General features: G+C 35.9%; 1 protein-coding gene across 7 annotated transcripts in view; it reads right to left on the minus strand.

Moving 5' to 3' along the window:
• Positions 1-10705: 10705 nt before the first annotated feature.
• Positions 10706-16857, minus strand: part of CSNK2A2IP (casein kinase 2 subunit alpha' interacting protein) — a 112459-nt gene continuing 106307 nt past the window's right edge. For all 7 annotated transcript variants that reach the window (XM_070597350.1, XM_070597351.1, XM_070597352.1 and 4 more), the window contains one exon: positions 10706-13881. In XM_070597350.1, the coding sequence (XP_070453451.1) occupies positions 11408-13597 (2190 nt within the window). In that variant the 5' untranslated portion in view covers positions 13598-13881 and the 3' untranslated portion in view covers positions 10706-11407. The remainder of the gene's footprint in view (positions 13882-16857) is intronic.

Raw genomic sequence — 16857 nt, forward strand, 5'->3', positions numbered from 1 at the left:
GTCTGAGAGTCTCTGAGCCCAAGTGTAGGATGCAGGATCACTAAACAAATATTTAGACCTGAGAGATATATAATCCTGTTTCACTTCCTTTTTTTCTGGAGAAAGTTTAAGGCACAAAGAGTTTAGATGATATTCCAGAGAGTGAAGAGCTTCCTTGAGAAGTGACTTGTATGAAATGGACATTTTCCAAAATATATAAGGAACTCATACAACTCAACAACAAAAAAATGAACAACTGATCAAAAAATGGGCAGAGGATATGAATAGACATTTTTCCAGAGAAGATATACATATGACCAATAGGCACACGAAAAGATGCTCAACATCACTAATTCTTAGGAAAATGCAAATCAAAACTACAATGAGATGTCACTTCATATCCATCTGAATGTCTATAATTAACAAGACAAAAAAATAACAAGTGTTGGAGAGAAGGGAACCCTCATACGTTGCTAGTGGGAATGCAAACTGGTGCAGCCACTACGGAAAAGAGTATGGAGATTTCTCAAAAAATTAAAAATAGAAATACCATATGATCCAGCAATTCCACTTCTGGGTATTTATCCAAAGAAGAGGAAAACACAAATGCACACAGATATATGCACCTCTATGTTCACTAGTCATGATACAGACTTGAAAGCGACCAAGTGTCTATCAACAGATAAATGGATAAAGAAGATATGGTATATAATATATGATGGAATACTACACAGACATAAAAAAGACAAAATTGTGCCATTTGTGAAAACATGGGTGAACCTCAAGAGTATTATGCTAAGTGAAATAAGCCAGACAGAGAAAGACAAATACCATATAATTTCACTCATGTGTGTAAGATAAACACATGGATAAGGAGAACATATTAATGGTTACCAGAGGGGAAAGGGGTGGGGCGAGGGTGAAACAGGTAAAGGAGCACATATGTACGGTGATGGATAAAAACTCGACTATTGGTGGTGAGCATGATCAGTCTATACGCAAACTAAAATATGAAAATGTACACCTTAAATTTACACAATGTTATAAGCCAATGTGACCTCAATAAAATTTAAAAAAAATTTTTTTAATGGACATGATGTTATGTAAATGAATGAATGGAGGAATGAGCCTGCTTCCATCTTCATTATTTTTTTTTCAACACCTCACATTTTTCATAAATTTAAATAATCCAAAAAGTAAATGGTGGTTTATATGGCTCTTATTAAATGTACACAGGATCAATGAATAAGACATTAGTATCTAGATAGTTATTACAGGTGTTTAGAATCCTGTGACAAAAGCATGAAAAGAGAAAGCCACGTACTATGTGATTAAGTGGAGAATAGTTACATTTAGCTATAATTTTGGATTTAAGGAACTATATGCAAGAATACAAAAGAATTCTAAGAAGGATACACTTCAATTCCTTTTATTTTCAGATGTATAAACATATTAACAGAGGCTAAATTACTTGCCAAGGATTCCATTGTTTCTGAGTGTAAAAACCACATCCAGTGTCTCATGTAGGAAATTCTCCAATTCACTGGTTCTTTTCATGTATGTTGAGGGGACAGAGAGGGGAAGGGGCTTTGGGTGGTGGAAAAGGACTGGAAATGTGCACGCAATTTGACATTGAAATATAATAGAAGACAAATAGATGGTTTTTCTTAGAAAAAGGGAGAAACTAATGAAAGAGGTTTAAAGTTGAGTTGTTGTTTTCTTCTGAAGCATCTATTGACAAATAATTTATATAGATTGTTCCAGATGAGAAAAAGAAAGAAGAGGAAGAAGAGAAGGAGAAGAAGGAGGGGAAACAGGGAAAGAAGGAAAACAAGAAAGAGAATGAGAAAAATAGCACTTTATTGCAATAAAATTCAATAACATGAAAATTGGTTTTGAAGAAAGAGAGCCAATCCAGCTGGCACAGAAGCAAAACTTAATGAGTGCACTAATGAGGGAAGGAGAGCCAGACCAGAACCTCGTCCGCCAGCTGTCTCAAACTCCATTCCACTTCCACAAAACGCTCCCCTTGTTTCTTTTCTGAACCTCCAGGCACCCAACTCTCCATCTTTTTCCTTAGAGATTCATTTTCTTCATCTACATTAAGATAAAGTAGGCAAGGTATCATTTTAAAAGTTAATTCACTTTAAAACCATTTATAAGTTAAAAAAGCACACACTGAAGAAAAAAATTACCTGTTTAACCTCCACTGGTTCATGCTGTCAAATTTTCATGAAAGCTATTGAAGGTAAAACTCAGCGCTCAACACTAACGCAGAACAACTGTTACTACTGTGCATGTCCTCAATGGAGGGAAAAAATCTATCAAGGATTTTCTGTGTGGCTTACTTCAGAGACAAATGTCACTCTTCAGAGAAGCTGTCTCAAACCACACTATCAAGAACAGGAGTCAGCAAACTGCAGACCAGGGGCCAAAACCAGTTAGCTGTGTGTTTTCGCAAATAAAGTTTTATTGGAACACAGACAGACTCATCTGTTTACATTTTGCTTATGGCTGCTTTCATGCTACTCTACATAGGAGGACAATAGGGAAAATGGTTATGTATATCATTAAGGTTTTGATATTATTGTCAAATTATCACCAAAATATGTCATACCACTTTACATCACCTGGTTTGCTGCATCAGCCCTCTTTTCAGCACCAAATCAGAGCCTGACAGATAATGGGCACTTGACGTCACCCAAAGGAACAGATTGCCAGGTCATTCAAAAATACAGGTAGTCAAGGGCATAGACAAAGTAGAGAGAGAAGCTGGACGTTCCAGGAAGTTCCTGTGCTTTTCCTTCCTGCATCTAACACATGCTTTCTGTTCTAGAAGGATCACATGAGGTTTGCAAGGGATGGTTTGTGAGGTACCTGCTATCTATGTGTCAGCTACACTTCCCACTTGTAAGAAGTCAGATCACTACCTCTGTTATAAATCCTTACGCAGTAAGGCACTTTTAAGTTATGAAATATCGTTACAGCACTTCTTTGACATTCTCTATTGAGTCAGGCATTGTAAATTCATAGATTACTTACTATAAGTAAGGATTAAACAGGGATATTTTGCTGAAGACATTCTACAAATAGGGACTATTCTTCATAGCAAATCCCATGCATCTACTTAAAGGAAACTGCATTTGATAAGGAGCTCAGACTGTCATCTGACTTCTTTTTCTCCTTGGAGGTGGAGGGTAGGGTTGGGGGCTGTTTTCTTTCCCTGAGAGGAATAAATGAATCACCAATCTCAGGCAAGCTACTTTAAATCTTTTCCTCCAGCACTCAAAAGGACTATTTGGTGAATGAATGCCTGAAAGAAAGATAAGCAGACTCCTTATAAATCCCCTCCAAATTTGTCCCAATTCTGCAACCCAAAAGATCTATCTACTAGAAAAATACACAAATGTTCCACCAACGTGTTTGGCTATAATTTTATATTGCTAGAGTATTTCTGCTGCCAAATATGCATGTACAGAAAGCTAATGTTAGAAGAAGAGAAAAGATAAAAAGACGCAGGGTAAAAGGGAGCTTGTCTCCTTAAAGACAAACAGGGAGAAAGGTAAAAAGAATGGAGCTGGACATGTGTCATATAGTAGATGCCAGGGTATCTGGTTTCTCTGAGGCAGGGTACGGAGAAAAGAAGAGCTGCGCCAGCCATGGCTATGGGGATTGCACTTATTGTGTATGCCACTGTTATGTCGTATCAAATAACTGTAAATCTTGATAAATATTCTATGCGCAAAAGTGTAGAAGGAGATTTTTAAATGGTTCTGTAACATTCTATAAAACATATGAAAGAAAAAATCAATCTGAAAACTCAGAGCCATAGCAAAACATATTTTGGTGATGCTGGTTTTTTAAAGTAATGCAAGGAGACTAAAAAATACAAGAACAGAATTAAAGCTCCAGAGCGGGCAGTCAGGAACACAAATGACAACATAGAATGACCGATGTGAGAAACAACTTAAGATGATTTTCCAGAATTCAGAGAAAAGGGATAATGATGCAATAAGATGAAAAGTATTAAAGCAGAGAATAGAAATCCAACACATGATTACTAGTGATCATAAAAAAGATGCCACAACAGGTTAAGTAAAGCAATTTTCAAAGTTATAGAAGAAAAATGATCAGATTAAAAGAGTACTATCTATACATATTGAAAAAGCTTACTGCATTTCAAAGGTACTTGCTGTCAACATTTTTAAGTTAAAAAGCCAAAGAAAAAAATTCTTTAAAAATCCAGTCAGAGAAAAATTGATCTACAAAATATTAAAGTAATATAAATTACTAATCACTAGGAAAAAAAATCTATTTACAGATTTCTAAGAAGTGAAAAAATATAGTCTATTAAAATCCGGGATACAAAGTGTTTGAGAGTGAAAATATGGAAAACTATTTGATTCATTTACAATTCTATAATAAAACTGTCAAAGAGAGAATAAGAAAAGTAGAGATACATCATGCTGTAAGAATGACTATAAAAACAATGGCTAGACTGTACATAAAAGCAGAGCTCTGACTTACAACCGGCAACAAACAGCCCAGGGAGCTGACCCCTTATCTGCTGCAACCAGCCCCGGTAGCGAGTCAGCTGTCTATAAGTCAGACTTGTAGGAAGTCAGACCACTCTCTCTAGTAACAATCCAGAAAGCCAAACAATAACCCCTGTAACAATTGGCCTCAAATTGCCCAGACAGACAGCTTCCCTAATTTTTATCCCCACTTTCAAATTAGGACCAATGAGAGAAAGCCAAATATGCTCCCCTAACCAATCACATAAGATGCCCCTCTTTTAGTTAGCTTGTCTACAGCTTCCAATCAGGGCACACCTGAAGCCTTCCCTTTTTTCCCACTATAGAGCTTTCCCATTCCTCTACCTGCCTTTGAATTTCTGCCAAATGCAAGTAACAGTGGCTAACTCCCTTGGTATAGCAAACTCTAAATAAATAGACTTTGCTTGTTCTCATTTAATTGGTCTTCATTTATTTCTACAATACTTTTGAACATAGATGAGTAATTATGTCAGTTTTAGGAAACGGAAATCAGTAGGGAATAATAATAACACATGATGACCAAGCAGCATTTATTGAGATAGTGCAAGGATGGTTTGATATCAAGCTAAGCCTAAGAACATACGCATATACACATTGGAATACACATATAAAACATTTTTACAAGTTAATAAGAAATAGAGGACTCAATATAACGGTGAACAAAGCTTATGAAAGGTAAGTCACAGAAGAGGAAACCCAGAAGGTATAAACATGAAAAGATGTTTTTGTTAATTAGCAATAAGAGAGGTAAAAATTTGAAATGCAGTGCAAGAGATCATTTTATTAGTATGAACCATATTATTGGTATAAGCCAAGAATTAAAAAGTTTGAAAATTATCCAGTGCTGGTGAGACTAAACAGCAGTGAGAACTCTCACACACTGTGGATGTGTATATTACCATAAATACTTTGAGGACCAATTTGGCAATATCCAGTAAATTTTAAAATATTTTAGTGCTATAACACTATACTGTTCAATGTGGCTATTGAGTGCTTAAAATGTGGCTACTCTGAATTGTGATGTGCTCTAAGTGTCAAACTCAACATATTTCAAAGGCTTAGAACAAAAAAAATAAAACAGCACACTAATATTTGTTATATTAATTCAAGTTTTCTCAACCTTGGTGCTATTAACACTTTAGACTGGATAATTCTTTGTCAGTATATATCCTTTTCATTGCATTATATTTATTCTACCTAATCATGACCTAGAACACCTAAAACATCTTCCCGGTCATGACATTCAAAAATGTCTTTAGAAATTGCCAAATATCCTCTGGGGGCACAATCAACTCTGGTTGAGAAGAAGTCTTAATTTCTTATTGAAATGGAAAACTTTTAACTATATGGTATTAAATAAAATATATTATTAAATTAATTTTACCTATTTATTTTTAATTTCTAATGTGGATCTAAGAAGCTTTAAAATTATATAGGACATGTTATATTTTTATTGGACAGCAGTGTTGCGATCATCAATTCCACCCTAAGTTACACACTCTAATACAGTGTTTCTCAAATGCTTAATGTGTGTAAAACTTAGCTGAGAATCTTATGAAATTCAGATTGTGATTCTGTATATTTGAGATAGGGTGAAATTCTGCATTTCTAACAAGATCTTTGGTGATACTGATGCTGCTAATCCGTGGACCAAATATTGCACAGTGTGACTCTTGGGAACTTCCTACACATGTGCAAAATAGGATATGAAAAATACGTGCCTGGTGACTACAGTTAATAATACTGTGCTGCACATTTGGAAGTTGCCAAGAAAGTAGATCTTGAAAGTTCTCATCACAAGAAAAAAATTTGGTAACTATATATGGGGATGGATGTTAACTAGACTTATTGTGGTGATCATTTCAAAATATATACAAATATCAAATCATCATGTTGTACATGTGAAACTAATACAATGTTATACATCAATTATATCTCAATAAAAAATTTTAAAAAAAGAATGTCAATGCAACACTGTCTGTGATAACAAAAAATGTAAACTAACTATTCAACTAAAAAATGAATACATAAATTGTAATAAATTCACACTGTTCAGTTATATACTATACATTAATTTATATGTATGTGTGTATATGCATATATATATATCAGAAATGAAAATGAATGACCTATGAATGACTTAGCTATATCTTACAAAAAGGATAAATCTCAAAAACATATTCCAGATCAATAAATTTCAAATGTTAAATACATTAGGATAAAATATATGCAAAACTTTAGAACATTCAAAAGAATAGATCGTTATGGATCCATAAATATTAGTAAATTTCTAAAAGCTAGACTGATATGACTTACACCAAATTCATGACAGTGGTTACTTCTGGGAGTGCAAGATAGACTCGTGGTCCTGGATGGTTATACACACAGAGGTGAGCACTTGTATCAATAATGTTTTATTTATTTAACACACAAAGTAAATGCAATAGAGGAATAAAAATTGACAAAGCCAAGTGGTGGTGTAAAGACTTTTGTCAACATATTGTCTATCTTTCTCTATAGATTTGAAATGTTTCATAATTGAAAATAAACAAATAAATTTAAAAATGGTGTAATAAGTCTGGCAATGAATATTGAGGTAGAGAATATGGAATTTTAAAAATATTTTAATAGACTTTAAAACAACAGAAACACACTTCTCCTGAACAAAGCATATATCTCATAAAAATATGTATTTCCTGTGAATGTATAAAGCCACAAATGATATCAATAAATGGAAAGGAGTAGAACAGCAAAATTGTGGGCTACATACTTCATCTAAAATAGAGGAGACAAAACAAGTTTTATTTTTTATTTCTTTTATTTTTATTATTTTTGCTGAGGAAGGTTAGTCCTGAGCAAACATCTGTGCCAATCTTCCTCTATTTTGTATGTGGATTGCTGTCACGGCATGGCTGACAAGTGGTGTAGGTCCCTGTCTGGGATCCAAACCTGCAAACATTGGCCGCCGAAGCAGAACACACCAAACTTAACCACCATTCCACGGGGTCAGCTCTTATTTTTTAATTTTTATATCATTTGTTTTAAATCTTGACCATAAAAGAAATTAATATTCATCGAAGATTTAGAAAATATTAAAAAAGGAAAAGAAAAAATATATCCATCTCCTAAACACTTCCTTATAACTATTCCTCAATAAAATTCACTTTTATTCAAGATTTTGGTGTTTTCCTCTGGTCACTCCATCTTTCTCATATATATGAAATAGATTTTCACAAATACATACATATACATTTATGCATAATTTCAATGTTTTACAAGATAGAATCATATAAATTGCATGTGATGTCTTATAATCTGCGTATGTGTTCACTTAAATCATAAATGATATATTTTCTCTCCTCTTTTTGCCGTCTCTCATCAAAAAGTGTCTGTTTATAGGGCTGACCCTGTTGCCTAGTGGTTAAGTTGGGCATGCTCCACTTTGGCAGCCTGGGTTCAGTTCCCAGCAGCCTATACCACTCATCAGCAGCCGTGCTGTGGTGGTAAACTACATACAAAATAGGGGGAGACTGGCACAGATGGTAGTTCAGGGGGAGTCTTCCTCAAGCAAAAAGAGGAAGATTGGCAACAGATGTTAGTTCAGGGTGAATCTTCCTCAGCACAAAAAAAAGTTCCTGTTTGAAACTTAAACAGGATCATTATTGATGCCCAAGGGTTTTCAACAAGATATTTTCCTAAAGAAGGCAGTTTTTTCCTAACATAAATATAGCAGCAATATTATAAATAACAAATTTTCCACTAGGAAAAAATATCACATATATGGATTGCAGTATATTTAAACACTTTTCTATACATGAACGTCTAGATTTCTTCCAATCTCTTAATATCATGAAGAAACACAGTGCTTACTCATTTATATAACTCTCCATAGTCATGACGATTTCCTTAAAGTAAGTTCCAAGGAAGATGACCATAAAGAAAATGGTAATGTATATTATTAAGGTTTTGATATCATTATCAAATTATCATCCAGGTAGGCCATACCACTTTGCGTCAATTGGTTTGAGCAAAATGACAACTCATAGGATCCACTTTCTAACTCTCAAATGTTATATAGTCTGTTCCCAGGTCCAGCCTTTTCCATTAAGGAAAAGGCATTAATGAGATGCAATTAATATCTTCTTCTACTTCTTTTCAGATGAACTCTTTCTTTAAATATAGCAAATTTTGTGCCCTTACGCCCTTCTTAAATCTGATCTCATCTGGACAAGATCTGGCAGAAACTTCTTGGTTTTTCTGGCATGACACATGTTGCTCTCTACTTTGAAATTCTATTGTATCTCAACAGAGGCTGGCAGAGAGAGTTAGATATTTGTTGCTAAGGCATTTTTTCCCCTAAGTTTCAGGCAGTTTTATTTCCAAATTAGAAAATACTGGTTAAAGAATCTTTTTGAAAAAATCTTGAAAGTGGACACAGTTATAATTGAGAACAGGATAAATAACTGTCAATACAATAGAGAAGTTTAAAACAATTATATCAAAGTACAAAAAGTAAAGGAAAAAGGTGAAACTAGAATGAGGCATAAAGTTTAGGAAACAACCTAAAGGTGGAAAATTAAACATAAATTACATCAATAAATAAAAATCATTGAACTCCTCAGTTTAATTTCATTCCATAAATATTTATTGATTACTTAGTGTGTGCCAGGTTCCGCTAGGTCCTGAGGAGTTAGTAAACAAGACAGAAACAGGACCTTCACTCAGGACGTTTAGTCTAGCAGAGAACATATTAAACAAGCAAATACAAAAGTGATGCGTGTCACCAAAAGAGAAGTTCAAGATGAATGAAGCACACGTGAAGGATTTCCTAAAGAGGTTCGAGAAAGCTGTGAACACATTATCGCATACCTGTTCTTCCTCATCTTCACTGATCAGCTGTACACCAGCCAACACCATATTTAATACTGAAATACTACAACGAAACACATTTAACATAAGAAATAAGACAAGGATAACTGCTGTCATCAGTAACATTTTGATATATGTTCTCACCCAAAAAGGTACGAAGAGCAATTCAATATTAATCTTATGGGAAAGAAGCAGACTGATGAAACGTTACTTATTTCAGAGAATTAAAAAAGATGAAGAGCTTCAATAGCATTAACTCAATATCAACACATATTTTAGGACGTATACTCTACTCTAAGGACTAGGTAGCAAATAAAAATAAAATGTTGAACAAGGAGTTTTCAGTCTAGTTAGTGAAGACAGACAAGAAATGATTGCTTTATAATGTGGTTAAGAGCAGCACAAAGAGTGAACACAGGGTTTCATGGTAATAAAAAGGCCAACTAAAACCTTTGTAAATGGATCAGGAAAATGCTTCCCAGAAGATGTCAAGATAAAATAGAGCCCTGTAGGATAAAAATGTACAGATGGGAAGATCCTTCTGGATAGCAGAATTGTTGATTTAAAGTGTAGAAAGTAAGAGAGGCCTTGGTACATTCTATGCATGGTAAAGAAACTGGTGTGGCTGAGGCACCCATAAGATACTGGAGAAGAATAAGAAATCAGTCTTGAGAGGTTATTATAGTGCAATCATAAAAGGAATTTAGACTTTCCCAAAGAAACAATGAGCAATGATGAAAGGATTATAAGCAGTAGAGTGGTATTATTAAATTTGTGTCTCAGAAATGCATTCCAAAGTCAAAGTGCATGTTTAGGAGTTATTGCAGTAATCCAGGTGACAAATGGCTGTGACCACAACTAGAATAGTGACAATGTGGTTGGAGAAAAAGGCTGGATTCTAGAGATAATAAGGCCATAGAACTCATGGGCTTGGAGAGGGGCAGGAAATGGAAAAAGTAATCAAACATGACTCTATGATGGATGGTAGTACATCTACTGAAATAAGGAACACAGGGTGCAAAGGATTATAAACTTAAAGATGCAAATTGTAAATGTAAACATGATAAATTCTGGTGTGGCCATGTGAGTGTGAGATGCCTATGCAATGTTCCATTTGGAACTGTCCAGCATGCAGTCTGGTGATCAGAAAGATGTGGGGTGGAGAGGCAGAACTCTGAGTCAACGGTGTGTGCAAGAGACACTAATTCTAGCCCCAGGGGATAGAGATGATCCCTTAAGGTGAGCAGGTAAGACAGCTCCCTTCCTTGCCCGTTACCAGTAGACCCAGTGAAACAAAAACATTCTTTAAACATTTTTATTAACCCATTTTGGCTGTACAGATAGAAGTAATGAACAGGTGACTTTAGAGACCATAATTTAACTATTGTCACAGTCAGCATGTGGTAGGGTTATCTGTACCAGTTAGTTATTCTGATATTTGGATATATCCTGAGATTTGTTAACTAAGGTTGAATAAATCATTGTACTTCAGAGTGTGAGATCTTAGCACAGAAGAATTTTCCCTAGGAACACATAACTGAAGAGAATCCTCTCTCTATCTATTCCTACCTGTTGAACATGATCTGAATTTTCTTTGGAGATAGGGAAATAGATTAGCATAAAATGGCTTAAGGATACTGTCATTATCATGTCTTATGAGGAAAGAGAATAACAATGAGCTAGATACTGTTCAGGGCAAGACAGATGAAGTATTTCTGGTCTATGGTCGGTTATGATTAATTTATCTAATAATGATTATATAGTGGCTACTATAAGCCAGGCTTTTGGTTAAGAACATAGGAGTCAGTTTTGGCTCCTAGGAGATCATGGTCTATTATTTATCTAGAAAATAGACTTAGGAGTAATAGTTCCCCTTAACTAGGTGCTTCATAAGCTAAAATAGAGTCACACAATTATTACTAAGAATTTTAATAAGTATAACAGGAAATCAAACTCTAGTTTCAAAGAACTAAGAGGTCAATCTCTTTTTAAAAAAAGTTAATTTAATCAAGACTTTTCTCATTTTGAGACTTTGTCTGGAAAAGTTTGAACAGTATCTTTGACCCCTTTGGCCCTTTTCCTGGGGTGCTACTCCTCACAGGCCTTATTTGGGGAGGTGGTGATTGACTTGGATGTGGTTTTCCAGGAAGTGGCTGGTGATTTTTACTACATATAAACTCAAGCCAGGAAACCCCTGGAGGCAACTTGTGATCACCAAGTACCTTAGTGAACACACAACCTGAGAGGGTAGATGTGGTAGACTCTTTGGAAGGATGAGGTGAAGTGGAAGAGGAGGAAAAAGAAGATGAACAAGAGGAGGATGAGGAGGAGGATGTGGAGGAGGAAGAGGTTGAGAGCAGGGGCTTTGGCAGAGAATTGCTACTTTTCTTAACATAAAGCAGCCAGTCAACAGCTTGGGGCTGTTGGCTTACAACTTTGTTTTCACGGGCTACTGTCAGCCGTGTTGTCTTCATATTTAACCCCTGGGTAATATCAGGTTCAGATGGAGGGGAAAATTGTGATATCTTCTCCACTTCTTCAAAGTTGTCTTCAGAGCTTTCTTCTGGCTGATTTTCTTTCACAGGGCATGGGAGACAAGATGAGAAAGAAGTCTGTGGTAGGCAAAGGATAAGAACTAACTTCACCTTTATTTTCCCCTCAGAACTAGGCTCAGGTGTTGGTATGACAAACAGTGTTGCACTACGAGGATCTTTCCTTCCTGTAAGATGGTTACACTGAGATTTTATGCAGGAAGCACAAGCTAAACAAACCACATAGCTTGATGACAGGCGGGGACCAGGATGAGGATTGGGCCTTCCCCTCATCCTTCGAAAGAGAATCTGCCTAGAGAGATCCCTCTGGATCCTGTTCTTGGAGAGAGAATTGACAATTTTATTGAGAACATCATCAGGGATAGTTCCACCTTTAACAATGCAGGGATAAATATAATCTAAAGTCCATGGAATTTCTTTATTTGGTTCTGTCTTTGCACGAAAATCAAAACTGCTCTTACTCAGGAGTCTGGAGCCCAGTGTTGAAGCAGCTTTGTTCCTGATGCGTTGTGTGGAGCTTGATAAGGATCGACCTGAGACGTTCAGTTTGGGATAAGGAGAAGATAAACCTGTGGCTCTGTATTTGTCATTTGGTGAAATGGTGTTCTGAAACTTGGAGTGACAAATTGGTGAGCTCAGAGTCCTGACGTCACGATCAAGTGTAAGCATCGTCCGAGGTTTGGGCCGGAACAGTGGCAAACTCTGAGTCTGGTGGACAGAATGTGGTAAAGGTGACAGCTTCGATTTTGAATTAGACAATGATAAGCCCATAATACTGGAATTAGAGCTCAATATAGGTATTGTCCGAGGTCTGGAGTCAGGTAACTGTGAGCTCAGAGCCATTTGACTGGGCTCCATTGAAGGTGATGAGTGAAGCACGTTGTTTGTTTGAGGTATCGAGTTCAGTGATGGTGAGCTCAAAGATCTTTGGTTGTGCTCTAATAAAGATGTCCAAAGACTGTTCAATGGAAATGTTTTCTCAGTCTTAGTGTGAGGTAATGTTGAGTTAAGGGCTCTTTGATTGGGTCCCAAAGAAGATGATGTCCACAGGTTGTCTAGGGAAGGTGTTTCTTGATATTCGAAGGGGGATAATGATGAACTGGAGACTCTTTGATTAGACTTCGGTGAAGGTGACGTCCAGCAAAGGTCTGGGGAAGATGTTTTCCAAGTTTTGGGGAAGGGTAATTGTGATCTCAAGGCTGTTTGACTGGGCTCCAGTGATGTCGATGTCTTCTTAAGGTCAAGCGAAGATGTCGTCTGAGGTTTGGGATGAAAAAAAGGTGAGTTCAGGGTTCTCTGATTAGGCCGCAATGAAGTTCTCCAGGGGAGGTTTAATGAAGGTGTGGCCTGACGTTCGGAGTGGGGCAATGGTGATTTTAAAACCCTGTTGTAGAAGCCCGGTGAAATTGTGTCCTGAGACTTGGCAGAGGGCAATATTGAGGATCTCTGCACCTTCTGGTTGGAGTTTAGTGGAGGAGCTGCAGGGTTATCATTATGAGATTGAACTCTGACCACAGATTGGTCATTGGGTTGATTTAGTTTTTCACCCGTACATTGAGGTGTTAATGAGTTGGTTGTGGCCAGTTGGTAAGAGTGTGCTAATGGCACAAAGGGTTGATCATAATATGCTAGTGGCACCATCTTAGGCTAGTGGTAGAGGTCTTTTTGAAAGCAGTTGGCTTCCAGGGATGTTTTAGTAACTGATAGAGCCTTTCAGCTGGATTTCATGGACAATAGATACTTTTAAATGAACAGTCTTTGGTAGTTTCTAATTTCTATCTTGTAACCTCTCTGCTAATTCTTAAATATTATAAAATGTCTTAAAATTGAGGTGTAGATGAGGTTGAAAAAAACCGTCACCATTTGAGATTCTCTTCTCTCTTCTCTTTAGTTTCCTAGAGTTTTCTCTCTTGAAGAAATAACGCCTGTTAACAAAATAGTGAAGAGAGTTCAGAAGAGATCACGATAGGGATATTAGTTTTCTCAGACAATTTGTTGTATGACTAGAGCACAGGCTTTATGTTAAATCTCAGCCACTTACTCTGTATGTGACCTTTTTTTTAAATAGTTTTATTCTTGTTGTGAGACTTTTTTTTTTTCTTCTTATTCTTCTCCCCAAAGCCCCCCAGTACATAGTTGTGTACTCTAGTTGTAGGTCCTTCTGGTTGTGCTATGTGGGACACTGCCTCAGCAAGGTTTGATGAGCAGTGCCATGTCCACACCCAGGATCCAAACCGGTGAAACCCCAGGTCGCCAAAGCGGAGCACGTGAACTTAACCATTCAGCCATGGGGCAGGCCCCCTGTATGTAACTTTTGAATTAAACTTTCTAAGCCCCAGCTGCCCATCTGTAAAGTAGATATATATAATCTCTAACTCATTGAGTGAAAGACTAAAAAAGATAATATATATAAAATGTGTAATGGTGCCCAGGATATAAAAGATGCTCAATAAAAGGTAATAGCTATTTCTCATACTCTTCTAATGATTACTTCAGTAAAAAAAAAAATAATAATTCTGTGATAGGTTTGTTGCATGAAATAAGAGAATCTCAGAGATAAATGAAATGGAAATTCTTCTGATGTATTGGTTTTCAATTCAGATTGAATTACGCATCAGTATCACCTTTAGCTTACTTCCAAAAGTCTATAATTCTAGTTGAAAGTCTACTGCATGCTTTCAGTCTTGTTCTTGTCACCATTGCAGCTTTTGAAACTGCCGACTACTACTACCTTTTAAAACTACCGTCTTCATGCATGCCCATTATTTCTCTCTACTCTGATTCTCTCCATTCATTCTCCTATTTCTCTCCAAGTCTTCACTGAAGTCTTTTGTTTTGCTCTCACCTCAATGTAGTTCTAAGAATTATATAACCAGTTCTCTCCTATTTTCATTCTATTCCTAAGTAATCGTATCAGTTATGTTTAGGATTTATAAATGAACTACAGAAACTTCACAAAAACCAGAACCTTGTAGTGGGCCAAGAGTGATGCAAGCATTCACCACTCAGGAAAGATGGATAGTCCGCTTCTTAAATGCAACTAATAGTTTAACATGACACTATTTTAGTGCATTTTTCATGGTCAAGAGTTTATTTTTCAGATTTTAAGGCTAAGACACATGATATGACAAAACAAACAAAGTGATTGCAACAGACCCTGGGATTAGTCAAGTAAATCGTTGGCCTTAAGGACCTTGAAGAATGAGAACTGTCAGAATTTGGTTTCATGATTCTTTCTACACTTCCATGACTTACCAACCCAATTCCTGATAGGCATAATTATTCATCATACAAGCCAAATACTCAATTAATTTACTATCGCTTCTGTTACTGTTAGAATGTTTTCTCTTATGTCAAGGTCTCTTTTCACATATTGAATCTTCTTTACACTTATTTTAAAATATATGTTATTGGTATCTTAATTCACTGGTTTTCAAGTCCTGAGTCATTTTTTCTGAAATTCTCCAAGTATCAACAACATTATTTACAAGCCAATAGCTTCCCAATCTTTTGTCTTTAGTCCTGGTTTTCTCTTTAGATTCAAAATTAGATTTCCAGATAGTCATCAGACTTCTCTATCCAAAAGTCCCAAAGACAATTCAAACACAAAACATGCAAAACTCGATAAAGTTATTTCTGTTTCCAGAGAAATCTTCCTTTTCTTCTTCTTCTATCTTGGTTCCTAAAACCTAGTCATCTACCTCAGAATCTCTGAAATCATCTGGGACAGCTTCACCTTCCAAAACTATTTCAACACCAAGACTTGTTGATTTTACCTCTTCCATATCTTAATTCACCTTTTTCTCCTCAATTCCATGATTTCAGATTATGATATAGGGGCATCTCATCTAGATTAATGTATTATTATATTATCGTCTATGTATCTTGCCCACACAAATTCACTCACTCTCTTCCTTCTCCTCTGCCAGACATCCAAGAGCAAACTCTTGCTGGGGAGATACAGATGCTGCTCATCCAGGCATTTCCTTCATTTTGCTTATGTCTGCATGCGTAGTAGACACTGAAGTTACTTTTTGTAGTTAGATTTTGTGTGGTGTGATTTGACAAAGTCCAATGTTTTAAAGAGTGGAGGGAACAGTACGCCCCTCTGTATATTGTGTGGCACCCTAACAAGCTTCTCAATGGTAATATAAAATAACTCCGTGACCTGGAGGTAAGCAAAGATTTCTTAAATGGACCATAAAATTTACCCATTAAAAATTGGTAAATTGCAATCAAGAACTCCCAATCAGGAAAAAGAAATATTTAGAAAGTGTAAAGGCAAATCAAAGAATGTGAAAAAATACTTATAATACACATATCTTAAAAAAGACTCATATCCATGATAACGTCTGCATGTTGCTAAGAAAAAGACAAATAATGTAATTAGAATGGTGGGCAAAATACGTGAACAAGCACTTCACAAATGAGGATATCCAAATGCTAGTGCGCATATGAAAAAAGGCAGCCTCATTAGAAACTGGTGAAGTGTATATTTAAACTACAGAGAGATGCTACTACACGTTGTCAGAATGTGGCTAAAATAAAGTGAAAACTGACAAAGCCAAGGACTGGTGATTATGCAGATTAATTAGCATATCACATATATAATACATATATGTAATACATATATACATATAACATATATAATACATATACGTAATGCATATATACATATATCATATATAATAAATATATGTGATATATGATAATACACATATATAATACAAGTGTATATGATATACTAGTCAATATAATACATATATACACATATATATATTATATTCCACTCCTAGGTACATTCCAACAGGCATTCAATGCATAAATATTTGCATTGAAATACAGGTACTAGGATGTACATTGGAGCATTATTCATAATAGCTCCAAAGTAGAATTAACTG

The sequence above is a fragment of the Equus przewalskii genome, chromosome 27 (assembly GCF_037783145.1).
Source record: "Equus przewalskii isolate Varuska chromosome 27, EquPr2, whole genome shotgun sequence".
Taxonomy (NCBI): Eukaryota; Metazoa; Chordata; class Mammalia; order Perissodactyla; family Equidae; genus Equus; species Equus przewalskii.